This window comes from Ahaetulla prasina, chromosome 4 (assembly GCF_028640845.1).
Source record: "Ahaetulla prasina isolate Xishuangbanna chromosome 4, ASM2864084v1, whole genome shotgun sequence".
Lineage (NCBI taxonomy): Eukaryota > Metazoa > Chordata > Lepidosauria > Squamata > Colubridae > Ahaetulla > Ahaetulla prasina.
Window position 1 is genome coordinate 106,005,343 of NC_080542.1, and position 15,545 is coordinate 106,020,887.

The 15,545-nt window shown below is 33.8% G+C and overlaps 2 protein-coding genes across 2 annotated transcripts in view; both read right to left on the reverse strand.

Annotated features, from left to right (window-relative positions):
- LOC131198247 (dynein axonemal heavy chain 11-like) overlaps positions 1-9,053 on the reverse strand; it is a 64,813-nt gene extending 55,760 nt beyond the window's left edge. The window contains exons 1-6 of the mRNA XM_058182737.1: positions 8,932-9,053; positions 6,625-6,773; positions 5,064-5,214; positions 4,265-4,396; positions 2,726-2,899; positions 1,651-1,855 (exon numbers count right to left, since the gene is read on the reverse strand). Of these exons, the coding sequence (XP_058038720.1) occupies positions 1,651-1,855; positions 2,726-2,899; positions 4,265-4,396; positions 5,064-5,214; positions 6,625-6,773; positions 8,932-9,024 (904 nt within the window). The 5' untranslated portion in view covers positions 9,025-9,053. The remainder of the gene's footprint in view (positions 1-1,650; positions 1,856-2,725; positions 2,900-4,264; positions 4,397-5,063; positions 5,215-6,624; positions 6,774-8,931) is intronic.
- Positions 9,054-13,385: 4,332 nt separating this feature from the next.
- LOC131198248 (dynein axonemal heavy chain 11-like) overlaps positions 13,386-15,545 on the reverse strand; it is a 94,950-nt gene continuing 92,790 nt past the window's right edge. The window contains exons 36-37 of the mRNA XM_058182738.1: positions 14,577-14,654; positions 13,386-13,526 (exon numbers count right to left, since the gene is read on the reverse strand). Coding sequence (XP_058038721.1) covers positions 13,386-13,526; positions 14,577-14,654 — 219 coding nt within the window. The remainder of the gene's footprint in view (positions 13,527-14,576; positions 14,655-15,545) is intronic.

The window sequence follows — 15,545 nt, forward strand, 5'->3', positions numbered from 1 at the left end:
CGTGTCCAGAAATATTTTACAAGAAGAGTTCTCCATTCCTCTGAAAACAACAAAATACCTTATCCCACCAGACTTGAAATCCTAGGCTTAGAAAACTTGGAACTCCGTCGCCGACAAGACCTAAGTTTAGCTCACAGAATCATCTATTGTAATGTCCTTCCTGTCAAAGACTACTTCAGCTTTAATTGCAATAATACAAGGGCAACCAATAGATTTAAACTTAATGTAAACCGCTTTAATCTAGATTGCAGAAAATACGACTTCTGCAACAGAATCATCAGTGCTTGGAATACTTTACCTGACTCTGTGGTCTCTTCCCATAATCCTAACAGCTTTAACCAAAAACTTTCTACTATTGACCTCACCCCATTCCTAAGAGGACCATAAGGGGCGTGCATAAGCGCACAAACGTGCCTACCGTTCCTGTCCTATTGTTTTTCTTTTCTTCTTCCTATATATGTTTATATGTGTATATACTATATAATCTTTTTGTATGATGTTGTGACAAATAAAAATAAATAAATAAAATAAAATAGCAAAAAAGGCTTTAAGAGTTGTAAACCTAATCTTAAGTAGCTTCTTCTCCAAAAACACCACACTACTAACCAGAGCTTATAAAACATGTGCTAGACCAATTCTTGAATACAGCTCGCCTGTCTGGAACCCATACCACATTTCAGACAACAATACAATTGAACATGTCCAAAAATATTTTACAAGAAGAGTTCTCCACTCCTCTCCAAAATCTCCTCTCCACTCCAAAATACCTTATGCCACCACACTTGAAATATTGGGTTTAGAAAACTTAGAACTCCGCCGCCTTTGACAGGACCTGTGTTTAACTCATAAAATCATTTATTGCAATATCCTTCCTGTTAAAGACTACTTCCGCTTCAATCACAACAATACAAGAGCAAACAATAGATTTAAACTTAATATTAACCTCTTCAATCTTGATTGCAGAAAATATGACTTCTGTAACAGAGTTATTAATACTTGGAACACACTATCTGATTCTGTGGTCTCTTCTCAAAACCCTCAAAGTTTTAACCAAAAACTGACTACTATTGACCTCACTCCATTCCTAAGAGGTCTGTAAGGGGCGTGCCTAAGAGCACAAACATGCCTACCATTCCTGTCCTATTGTTTCCTTTCATTATATCCAATTAATATAGTTATTACATACTTATGCTTATATATACTGTTGTGACTAAATAAATAAATAAATAAATAAATAAATAAATAAATAAATAAATAAATAAATAAATAAGACCAGCCAAAATATAACCCCTAATTTTGATTTGCCTTTATGTATGATTTTAACAAATATTTTTCATTATTGATTATTAGTTGCCTTGTATCTTCACACTGAGTGGAAAGGCACAGTATCAGTCAGAACAAATGTACTGCAAGAGTCTTGCAGAGGAGGAAGGGATGGGGTGAAGGATACAATATCCATCTTGTTTGCTGAATAATTTTTACATGCAAGAAAAAATAAAAAAGGGAAGTTAAACAGAAATGGTGAAAAAGAAAGGCCACTCAGATCAAAAAATATAAGACGCAAATGCAGGGTCAGTCATAAAGACCTCAGATGACTATATGCTAATACTCAAAGTGACAACCTGAACGATAACAAAAGAGGAGGCTTACTTTGTAATGTTGCTGAAGTGGTGTAATAATTGAATGGAACTTTTGAGACCAGAAAATCTTTTGAAAGGCTGGCAAGGCATTTACCAATAAGCAATGTTTTGCCTACTCCAGCATTTCCAACCAGCATCACTGGCTTGCTTTTTTCCAATAGCAGTTCCACAAAATATTTAAGGCATGTGGTTTCAGATGTGTGAACAAGCTCTACCTAAAACACACACATACAAATACACAAACCAATGCAGGTAGTCAACATATTGATGTTAATATGCTACTGAAATCTGTTTTAAAAATTTAAATATCACTTACTACAGAGTGCAGAGTCAATGATTATGTATGTTTGTTCAATGTAAAAGTGTTAACATTTTTATTATTTGTAAAGATCTGAATATTAGAACAAAAATTATGGAATTTAAATATTATGTTCCTTTCTTCTAAGCATCAGAGTAGTGTCCCTTGCTGAACTATATATAATAGGATACAATTTTGGACCATTCCAATATGGCATTTTTTACTTTAATGGCTTTTATAAGGAAACCACTTACAAAGTTTCCAAAATAATATTGAAGATTCAATAGAATACCAACCTTTCATTTGATTAACATATTAAAATTAATTTTTACAAAATATAAATATTGTGCACTGAAATTTTTTTATAACAAGAGCTGATGATAATTCCCATTGGCTACATTTGTATGTAATCAAAAAAAACCCAATAATTTATTATTGTTTTAGCTTTGGCCTTATGTGTTTTTTCTCTTTCCTACTTTCACTCACATAAAGAAATTAGAGACTTTGCTTTAGGTCTCTGAAATGTAGTTTCATGAGCTTCTTTCACTATATCCTTTGTAAAGAAATGAAACTATTAAATGTTCTCACCATATCAATTTAATTGGTTTCCATTAGTTTCTTTCCCCCTATTGTTAGATATAATATAAAAGCAGCACTTATGTGTACTGTATACAGATTTTAAGAGAGACATGCTTTTAGAAAAAAAATGAAAATAACAAAGATAAAAGCCTCAAAGTCCCTACAGTCATCTCTTATTTTTTATTATCAAGAAAACAAATTAAAATACCTGCAAGGGTGTTTCTGGATCCATGACAAAACTGCTAATTTTATCACTCCAAGGGAAAAATTTCTTAGTTTTGGGGTCAAGATAATAGTCAAATATTGTACCATGAGAAGGAAACTTCACAGATTTCATCTCTTTAAGCCACCATTGACTAAATTCACCTTGGTAACTGAAAAGCTATAAAATATTGATTTTGTTATCTAACTGTATGCATTATACTGTACAACCATTTAGCTATTAAGTGCACATTGTCTGGGAACATACATAAATATTGTGAAATAATTTAAATTGCATACTATCAAACATTTTCATTAGTTCAAAACAGGAAAATATTTCTACTGGGGAGCGTTTCTTTATCCTTAAAAACTAAACCAATTACCAAATAAACTAAACCTGTATGTGAGTTTTCTTAAATTCCATTTTCACATTACTTTACTGATCATGAACATTTCTTAAGAGAAAAAGAAAAAAATCATTGAATATATCTATCCTAATAATTTTTGAAAATTATTTTGATTTATGTGATGCATGACATACATATTGATTATTTCTGTGTTTTTTTGATTTTCAATAAGTTCCAGGTAGTCCTTGGGTTACAACAGTTCATTTAGTAATAATTCAAAGTTACTTATGAAAAAAATGACTTATGACATTATTCCTCACAACTTTTTATCATTTCCACGGTCGTATGATAAAAATTCAGGCGCCTGGAAACTGACTCATATTTATGACAGTTGCAGTGTCCTGGGGTCATGTAATCACCTTTTGTGAACATCTGACAAGCGAAGTCAATGGGAAAGTCAGATTCACTTACATTACTAGCTTAACAACTGCAGTGATTCACTTATCAATTGTGGTAAAAATGGGCCTAACGTGGGGTAAAATTCACGTAACAACTGTCTCACTTAGCAACAGAAATTTTGGGCTCATTTGTGATCATAAACTGAGGATCATTATATCACACTTCACAATGTTCTACATAAACACCTGTGTTAGCTCTAAGCAATACCACAGATCCAAAGGAAACAAGGACCATATAGAGCTGTAAATGTGTCAGCTTGCATTTCCTTCAAGCAGCTGTAGTATTATGTTCATTCTTCTTTTTTCCTTCAAAGCTAACATGCTGTATAAGGATCTAATATGTGTTATTTTGTATAGTATATCTGATGTATCTCTGTTGCCAGTTTGTCTTCATTCAGTTTATCTACAAACATCTTGTGCCACTTATGGCCTTTATTGTGTAATTTATTTCTTTTTGACTTCCACCCAAGATATATGAAGAATATAAAAGCCCATTCAATTCTTTTTAGCATTTCTTCAAGGATTATGATTCACTCTGAAATTGGTAATATTATTTATGACACGGAGACTGCCTCTAACAAGAATAAGACATTTAATTCCTTAATTTAATTCATCCTTTTTTACTGGCTCTATTGACTATATTTTTATTGCACAGGTGAAAGACCATACCCAAGAGTTTGCTTATCTGAATAGCCCCCCTGCCCCCCAATTTGGAATTTAACAAGCTGATTTTTGACATACCTGGTCTTGAAATAGAGCCCCACCAAATGCCCACACACAGGCAAAGGCAAAATATATTTCATATAGATCTCTAGGTCCATCAGGGGACATATTTTCAGGAATCAATAAACAGTCAAGGAGAGTACAAAGAGTCTACCAAAAAAAAAAAAAAAAAATAGAGGAAAATGCAAAACATTGGTCTAGATGGAGACATATATCCTATGTGGATTAAGCCATTCAGAACTGTTATAGATGATAAGGTGAGCACAATGGCCTATAAAGAAAGAAATTATATCATAACAAAGTAGATTATTGAGCTTAATTACATGCATGATTAATGATTTAAAGGATTTGCTTAGATTCAAGACACCATAGCTTAAATTTATGGATTACCATTCCAAGGGCTTTATGTAAATATCGATCATCAAAGAGAAAGTCAAGAACCTGATAGAACCACATAACATGGGTACTGATATGAGTACTGCCAAAGAGAAACCTCTCATTGTCATTTTGGAGAGGTAGTAATGATATAGGAATATAAACATTATAACCAGAAGGCACCTGGACTCTTCAGTGGCTATCATGATGAGCACCTTTTGGTTTAGAATGAAAAAAACATTTAATTTTAAACTTTTATAATTTCCCATCAAAAGATAGGATATTACACATGAGTGTAATATGGTGTCTTTTACGGCACATTTTCCATAACCATTAGTATAGGATAGTTCTCAATAAAAAGATACTTCCCTATCTGTAAATATTTTTATTACTTCACTATGCATTACTTCATTAATCAAATCTGATATAATGAAAATCATACCTGCACAATGCTATTCTCAGAGATGGGAATTATAGTTTTAAAGTTCGTTCTGAGTTGATCCAAACAGGGAGGAACATATTTATCAAACAGAATAGTCAAATTTGCTTTTTCAGATTGATCTATCCTTGATTCTATCCAGCTTGCAACATATCTGGAAAAGAAAAACCCAGTGATTTCTTCCAAGATCCATATGTCACAATACAGAGGTTAGCACAATTTTCTATACTAGGAAGGCAGAAGGACATTTGTTCAACTAGCTTATTGATAAATACATTTGATAGGTATTAATATTATGTATACCAGGGGTGTCAAACTCAATTTCATTGAGAGCCACATCAGGGCTGTGGTTGACCTCGGGGGGGGGGCTGCGTGCATGGCCATTGGGTGCGTGTGACCAGCTTGACACCACTCCTCAAACTGCTGGCATGTTTCCTCTTTGCATTGGGGTAGACTGGATTGAAGCCACGTTGGCTCAATGTTTCCTCTACAAATTGGGTAGACCGGGCCAAAGTGATGAGGGCCGGCCACTTACATTTTCCAGGATGGCCCCCATGGGCCGGATCTGACCACATTGCAGGCTGGATCCAGCCCACAGCTTGTGTTTGACATTCCTGATCTATACTAACTTAATATTACCTAGTTCTTAAAGCATTCCTGGTAATCCCTATCAAAATATTTTAAGGCTCAGCACTAAATATTTATATGTGTCTTTTGGGTGTTGTTCAGTGTCTTTCTGGCTTAATTTTTAAAACAATGATTTTAAATGAAAAACAGTTAATGGAAAATTGGAATGCTGCAGAACAAATTGCATACTCTAGAATTATATATATGCAAAGGAATATTTCCACATAGGTATTATTGGTTATTCCTGAGAAAAACAAAACAATAGCTCAAAAGCGTACATTGTTCATTTGCCCAGAAAAAAAGACAAAGTTCATCTGAGAACTAGGATCCTGGAAGATTAGAGAGAATACTTGCAAGTTTCCTCACATTCAGCAGAGGAACAATTTTGCTAACATATAAACCCTTCTATGGCTACAATTTTATTAAATATCTCTGACATGGTCTCAATATTTCAGATGCTTCCAGTCTGCCATTGTGTGTTTCAGCAATCTGACAATATTGAATAAATTTCTGATTTTCAATAATACTGGGGCATGTTTTAAAGAGAACTGTAGGCAGCACAATGCACTGTAGCTGAATTAAATGAATGCATATAATTTAATCTGTTGAAATATTAATGATCTGCTTTTCAAATAAAAAGCTTTAAGGTGACTAAAGCTTAGTAGCAGTAACAACTTATGTCAATAATTTTATAATCATAAGTTATTTTATAATATATAAAATATATTTTATACATTTTACAATATATAATAACAATAACAATTATAATATATAATAACAATAATGTTGATCAGAGAAGGAGAAATAGGGCATAAAGAGGAAAACCCAAAAAGCAATTTGGATAACGATTGCCTTGGTTTGTTATCTGGTGACATTGCATATTTCACATTAAAATAAAAAGCTCTTATGCAAGAATAAGTTAATAAAGATTACGTACGGATTCCAACCAAGATCCTGTGGATTTACATACAGAATTCCTGCTCTTGACACTGTAGCAGGAGTAGCTGTTTTCAAATGGTGTATCTCAAATAGCAGTCGCATTGATGGAGTCAAAGGAACCCGTTCGTTGCTGGCAAGTGTCAGCACCTACGAATGTGTAGAACAGTGTAATGTTACTCTCATAATAAAACCTACTGCATTCATTTTTTTTTAGTAATCTAAAAATCTGTTTCTGATATCTCAGGGGTTGCCACAAAGAAGAGGGAGTCGGGCTGTTCTCCAAAGCACTTGAGGGTAGAACAAGAAGCAATGGGTGGAAACTGATCAAAGAAAGAAGCAACTTAGAACTAAGGAGAAATTTCCTGACAGTTAGAACAATTAATAAGTGGAACGACTTGCCTGCAGAAGTTGTGAATGCTCCAACACTGGAAATTTTAAAGAAAATTTTGGATAACTATCTGACTGAGATGGTGTAGGGTTTCCTGCCTGGGCAGCGGGTTGGACTAGAAGGCCTCCAAGGTCCCTTCCAACTCTGTTGTTATATTATATTATATATTATTTTATATTGCTCAGTTCATGTCTAAGGATCCATTAATAAATTCAGTACTTTGTGAGTTCATAAACAAAGTTCCAATCAATTACAAAGAATGCTATCAAATTCTAAAGGAAGAATACAACAGAAGTTCATATTTATGATTAAATATTTGAAAAAACAGAATTAGTTGTACTTGGTTGTAATCTTTTTATTTAAAATATTGCCAATCTTCATTTAGAAAAAAATTCTAATTTGCATAAAATATATTGCCTGTACACCAGTGGCGGGTTTCTACCAGTTTGGCCAGGTTCGGGCGAATCGGTAATGGCAGAGGCAGGAGGCTCCACCCACCCGCCTGGACATCATCGCGGACACTCTGTGCATGAGTAGAAGTGCCGGATGTGAGCAAAGCAAGCACGCATGTGTGCACTCCCAATTCCGAACCAGTAGTGAAGGTAAGTGGAATCCACTACTGCTCTATGCGTATAGATATATACCAGCAATAGACAAACTAGTGTTGTTCAGATGTTCTTCAGATCGCTTAAAATCTCTTGTGTTTGATTACATTGGTTAAAATAAGTTGACTTTGTAAAAATATACAAATAGAATGAGACTATTGCCTTATACACTGTAAGCCGCCCTGAGTCTTCGGAGAAGGGCGGGATATAAATGTAAATAAATAAATAAAAAATCAGTAAGAGCTAAAGTACTAAACCTCTGGCGTATTTTTGATCACAGATTCCTGATCTGTGCTAAAAGATTGATTTTCAAGAGAACTTCCAGAGGAAAAAAATGATGGATTGAAGATGGCTCTGCAAAAAACAGAAACAATGTAAAGAATGAGTAGCCAATGAGTACGTGGCTCCTCACTGGCTCCCAAAGAGATCAGCTCTTCGAACTTTTCCAGACAAAGAGAGGAGAGATTATCCACAGGTGCTCCAGAGAGTTGCACCTAATTTAACTATTTCCTTAATCCTTTACAGACTTTTGCTGACACTAAGACTGAAAGGATGATGTTTTATGGATTTATTTATAGATATGAGATGGTATACAGGATGAAGAAATCATTGGCTGTTAATTGAAAGAGTTTTTTGTTTACATGTCTTGATATGAAGGTTGCAAGTCACTTCGTTATATATTTCTTTTCTTTTTCTTTACGACATCCATACTTTTTCTTTCTATTCTAAATCTGTTTTCGTTTTTGTTTTTGTTTTCTTTTGCATTTTTTCTTTCTATTCTTCTTTTAGTTTGCATTACTTTTTAGAATTGCAATTATAATCTTTAATACCATTATTTTTTAAAACAAGGATCCATTTCTAAGTCATAGAAAATCTTGAATTCCTACCAGTTCAACAAATTAGAAGAGGATTTGGACATATATACATCTCCATTCCCTTTCCTTTTCTGAGGGTACCAGTACTAGATATAATTTAATTGCAGAAGCTAATATTAATAAGCTTCATTAACAAGCTCAGTTTCCAGCACCAGGCTCATAAAACTCAGACTTGTATTAGTTTAGTTCTTATTCAATGCAGATTAAAAAGCACGATTCCCAAGTTTATTAAACAAAATGGAGTTTTTTAAAAAATGCAATTACTCAAGTTTTAGTGTAATGAGAAACCATTTCTAACTGGATCTATTGGTACATCACAGAAAAGAGCTAGAATGTTTTAATGAATCTCAGTCACATATAGAAACCATTTCATAGGGGAAAATAAAAGAAAATGAATGTTAAAGAAAAAAAATGAAAATGAATTTTCTTATGCTCACCTTGTTATCATCCATAACAGTATTGAGTGATTCAATCCACATAGGATCTATGTCCCCATCTAAGACAATCCATTTTGGCCAATTATGGCTCATATTTGCTTGCTCTCTCAAAAGAGAGGAAAAGAGTCCTGAGAAATGCATGTAAATAGATTTTGATAATAATGTTTACATGAAAAAAATGAAAAGTTTCTTTCTCAGATGCAAAAGAATCTGAATATGCACACAATTGTTTTCATGCATGCACATGAATTTTATTAAAGGTTTGTTTTAAATGTATACTTTATTTGGCAATACTATGTGCATACTTCTTAAAAAAACTTTCCACTAATATAGCAGAACCTCTAAGCATAATCTTTGATAAAGCTTTCACGACTAGTTCCCTTCCCAAACTTTGATCACTAGCCACAGTCATCCCAATCTTCAAAATAATTGCTACCAACCTTCCTTCCATTGAGGACCTGTATACTGCACGAATCAAGAAGAGGGCCGTGAAAATATTTACAGACCCCTCGCATCCTGGACATAAACTGTTTCAACCACTACCCTCAAAACGACGCTATAGAGCACTGCACACCAGAACAACTAGACACAAGAACAGTTTTTTCCCGAAGGCCATCACTCTGCTAAACAAATAATTCCATCAACACTGTCAAACTATTTACTGAATCTGCACTACTATTAATCTTCTCATAGTTCCCATCACCAATCTCTTTCCATTTATGACTGTATGACTATAACTTGTTGCTGGCAATCCTTATGATTTATATTGATATATTGACCATCAATTGTGTTGTAAATGTTGTACCTTGATGAACGTATCTTTTCTTTTATGTGCTCTGAGAGCATATGCACCAAGACAATTCCTTGTGTGTCCAATCACACTTGGCCAATAAAAAAAATTCTATTCTAAAAAAAGGAGACCCCAGCTTAGTTGAAAATTACAGACCAATTTCTCTGTGCTGCGTTATCTACAAAGTTATGGAATCAATCATCAACCAATCCATTACCTTACACTTAGAAACAAACAACCTACTCTCTAATAAACAATTTGGTTTCAGAAAAAAATTATCATGTAATTTACAACTTCTCCATTGTAAAAACATATGGATTACAAATCCTGATCAAGGCAAATCAATAGATGCAATCTACATAGACTTCTGCAAAGCCTTTGACTCAGTAGTACATGATAAACTTCTCCTAAAACTAAAATCCTACGGTATTTCAGGACCCCTTCACAATTGGATATCTGCTTTTCTGTCTAACAGACAACAAGTGGTCAAAATTGGCAATGCTTTCCAGCATCTATTCACCATTCAACTTAGCATCTATCGATTAAGGAAAATGTGTAAGACAGAAGATAAGGGGAGGGAGAATGTTTAATTTTATTATATATGATTATGGTTAATTTTTGTAAATGATTTGTTTTGGATATAAATGTGTAATTTTAGGGGTACTATTTGATATATTTGAGGTATAAAGGAATAGGAAGATAGAATATTGTTTAATTTAGAATTTAATTGTTATAACCGATATATTTTGGATAAGTTATAGGTGTAATTTTAATAATGTTATTTGATATAAGCAAGTTGTAAAGTGAAGATTTTAATTATTACAACTGATATATTGTGGAGATAATATAGGATTAATAATAATATTTGTAATATTATTTGATGTATGTAAATGATACCAAAGATATGAAAAGATGGATTATTTTTTATCTTTGGAGGTTGGAGAGTAAAATTTAAGAAATTAAGTTGAAAATATGAACTATTTTTGAGAGACTGCCTAATGAAGAAAGACATTACAGAAGAATCCTTGGTGAATATTGGAAGATGGAACGTTCTTTTGGTATTGATTGATGAAGGTTGGATATCAAAAACTATGTACTTTATTGAAGAACAAACACAAACTCAATCGGAAATTTCTGAGAACTCTAGGAATGGAACGGTTTGATATATAATGGATTGGAAGAAATGCATTTTCTTTGTTTCTGGAAGGGGAGTTGAGATTTTAAGGAGTGACTATGGATTATGATTTGTGTTATATTTTAATTTTTGACTGTTAGTTTTATTCCCTGTATTCGGTTCTGGGAGGTCCCGGGGGGGTGGGGGGAGGGAGGGGGAGGGAGGGGGAGGGGGTATGAGGGTAGAAAATGGATTGATGGTTAATGTACAGAGATGATTGAAGATGTATAATTAATGTAAGATTGGAGCTGCCTGGCTATCATTTCAGAATGATGGGAAGGAGGGAAGGAAAAGAGAGAAGGAGGTAGGAAAGAGAAGAGGAGGAAGAGGAAAGGAAGGAAGAGGGATAGAAGAGGGAGAAGAAAGGAGTAGGGAAAGTAGAAGAAGGTAGAGAAGGGAAGAGAGTTAAAGGAAGGAGGTGTTGACCGGGCAGGTCCGATTAATTGTATATTAATTGTATATGATGGTACACTAAATATGTTATTGGATATGAATGTTAAAATAAAACTTTTTTGGGAAAAAAAAATTGGCAATGCTTTATCAAACCCTGTTCCTGTCAAGAGTGGCGTTCCTCAAGGCAGCGTCCTTGGACCAACACTCTTCATACTAGACATAAATGATCTTTGTGACCATATCTCAAGTAATTGTGTTCTCTTTGCTGACGATGTCAAACTATTTAACACCACAGACAATACATCTACCATTCAAAGACCTTGATCATCTAACCGCTTGTTCTAAAACTTGACAACTCCAAATCTCAACCAGCAAATGCTCAGTCTTACATATTGGAAAAAAGAACCCAAACACTAAGTACATACTTGATGGACATCACCTTACAGATGACCCCCACCCTATTAAAGACCTTGGAGTTTTCATATCAAATGATCTAAGTGCCAAAGCCCACTGCAACTACATAGCAAAAAAGGCTCTAAGAGTTGTAAACCTAATCTTGCGTAGCTTCTTTTCCAAAAACACTACACTACTAGCCAGAGCATATAAAACATTCGCTAGACCAATTCTAGAATACAGCTCGCCTGTCTGGAACCCTCACCACATTTCTGACATCAATACAATTGAACGTGTCCAGAAATATTTTACAAGAAGAGTTCTTCACTTCTCTGAAAACAGCAAAATACCTTATCCCACCAGACTTGAAATCCTAGGCTTAGAAACCTTAGAACTCCGTCGCCTTCGACAAGACCTAAGTTTAACTCATAGAATCATCTATTGTAATGTCCTTCCTGTTAAAGACTACTTCAACTTTAATTGCAATAATACAAGAGCAACCAATAGATTTAAACTTAATGTTAACCGCTTTAATCTAGATTGCAGAAAATATGATTTCTGTAACAGAATAATCAGTGCTTGGAACACTTTACCTGACTCTGTGGTCTCTTCCCATAATCCCAAAAGCTTTAACCAAAAACTTTCTACTATTGACCTCACCCCATTCCTAAGAGGACCATAAGGGGCGTGCATAAGAGCACAAACGTGCCTACCATTCCTGTTCTATTGTTTTTCTTTTTTTCTTCATATATATATATATATATATATATATATATATATATATATATATATATATATATATATATATATATATATATATATATATATATATATATATATGCTTATACCTCCTAATATTCCCTCATATATATGTTTATATACTATATAATCTTTTTGTGTGATGCTTATATATATTGTTGTGACAAATAAAAATAAATAAAAAAGTAAATAAATATAAATCCTGTATGTCTAGGTTAAGTAATTCTATAGTGGCTGAAATAAAATTATATTGCCTATCTAGTTGTGAATCACAATGTAATGAGATTATATTAGCATGCGGATACATCTAGTAAAACTGACATCAAGGAAAGAAGATATGGGGAATATGCAGAAAGTATCAGTTAAGAAATCTAATAATCTACCTATGAAGAAAAATCATTTCTGATATTTGAAAGACAATATTTTCCTATGTGAAGTATTCAATAATATATAATGTTCAAATGCACAGTCTAAAAGAGGATTTTTATCTGTAGCATCATTTATAAATAGAATATAGTAACTGTTTTCTCTATGCTGGTGTTATCAGTGTTCCAGTTTGTTTAAAATAATACTTTGCTTGGTTTTTATTTCTATTTATTGACTGATAAAAATTAAAAAGTGGAAAATAAAAAAAAATAGCATGTGTGAAGTCTTTTAACATGCTACTTATGTACACAAAAGTAAGATGGGTTTTCTTTACCGAGAAAAAAAATATAATCATAGTCTCTGTTGATCTGTAGTAGGAAATAGAAATTTTAGAAATCTGTATTCTGATATGAATCCTGGATAGCTTGAACATGTACATGCTGCCAGAATTTTAGGGTAAATTTTTACCCAATAAAATACTGGCTAACAATTAAGAATAGTTGGGATGCAACATAACTAAAGAACATCAAATTGGGGGAGTTGGTATAAAAGTCACAATAATAACTATTGCAATGTATTTCACTTGCCATCTTTCCATTCTCTTGTAGCATGATGTATGAACCCAAAGAGCTCATCAGTAGTCATAGCCTTGGGGTTCAAATCATTCCAAACTGGCTTCTGCTTCATGATTATATAAGTCTTATTTAGGGTTTTCAAAATCTGTTAAATCAAAAAAGAAAAAGAAAGAAAAAAGAAACTAAACCTTAAATTTTGAGGAAAAGGGTTTCTTTTAATGTAAATATGAACATTTCTATAAAATCTTAAGTATAGTATTTTGATCTTTGCACTGTATTTCAGAGGCTGGTTTTTAAGGACTTCAAGAGACATTAACCATGGGAAAGGATCTTCTAAAACTTTTCCCCACAAATCTAGAATTACAGAATTATTAATTCTATACCTTTTAGTTTTTCTCATGATTGTTTTTCATTCACATCTGCCAAAATTATTTGTTCACATTTTAATAATTTGCAAGGTTAGCAATGACAATGGGGAACAAACAATTGTGCATATTAGTTTCATTTTATGAATAAGCAGGAATAATATGGAAATGACAAACATAAAGAGAATTGTTCTCCAGAAAAAGCAAAGAGAACCCATACATTAGAATTTAGTAAGCTTTCACTTCCCCTAAAAGTAACCCTAAATTGTTAATAATTTTATCCCTGATCTGCCCTTGCATTTTTCATTCATTCATTAATTCATTGGCCGCCCATTCATCTTGCAACTGTGAATAGCTAACAACCATCTAAAAATCAATATAGTTACAAATGGCAATTAAAACATGCTAATATTTTAGTATTTATAATTAATAAAGTCTACGCTGAAATAATTATATAAATAATTTAAAACAGGCTTATCTAACCTTCTGATTCAATGCCTGAGGCAAGAGCTAGATATTCAATGCTTTACAAAGAACAGCTCATAAGATGCTCTTGTATCAAAAGATGTTAGAAGGATTTCCCCCCCCCCAAAGAAACTTTTTTATTTGGTTATTCCCTAGATAGCCTTGATCCCAAAAGGAAAAAAAAGAATTACTTCTTTATCATGATTAGTTTCATCATAACTAATTTAACTACTATAATTTCACATTAACGCAAAAATATGGATGGGCATAGTTGAGGTGAAAGCAAGTGATGTTTTTCCGATTTACCTGGAAAATAATATTTTCAACAAAATAATAGCTGGAAATTAGGAAGGATATACTTGTACCTGGCTTTTTCCTGTTCCTGCATTTCCCACTACAAAGACAGAATGACGCACAGCCAGCAATTCCTCAAGCTGAACAACCTGCCAATAATGATAATAATAATAACAACAACAAAACAACAGCAACAATTCTAATGGGTTTTTCTCCCACATCAACTTTTCCTTCCATAGTAGAACAGTTGTATTCAGGAAATGAAAATGTTGCTTTGTACAATAATGATCGTAGATTCCTCGATAAAGTACAGTATCAATTAGCTTCAATGGCCAATAAAGTCACCAAAATGTTTTATAGTTTTAATTTTTAATAAATTTGTACACTGGCCAAAATTACCCTTCTTGAGATAGGATAAGCAACTATATAAATATGTTACATAAATAAATGAAATTAAAGGCATAAGAAATACATTCATAAATTGGAATTACGCCAGCCCCGGGATTGCCGCTACCGCTTGTGCCGCCAGAGCCGCCGCCAGACCCGAGACCACCGCTACCGCATTAAAGGCGGCTGGAGACACCCGAAACCACTAAAGCCACCCCACCAGACCCGGGACTGCCGCTGCCACTGCCGATACCGTGAGTCGCACCGCTGCCATCACCGCCCTCCATCATCGCCCTCCCACATTGCTACAAACTTTAAATTTCCCACCAAGGAGATAAAAGCCCAGCAACATTTACAACAACCCTAATCAACCTATCCCCCAATCGGCAGGACTGCTGCAGGACTACTGGTGAGTTCCTAGGAGACTCCAGTCTCCCGGCCTCTACTGACTTTTTGAATCTCCGCCATTACAGCCACCTGTAAAGAAGCTTCCCAACCACCCTATCTCACCATTTTAAATTTCCGCCAAATCTCACTGTTACCATAGTGACTCCTATTACCATAGCAACTGCCAAATTGACAACCATTTAAAGTTAAAGAGAGAGATATAAAATCAAAGATAATTGATTAAGTGACAGACACTTAATCATTAC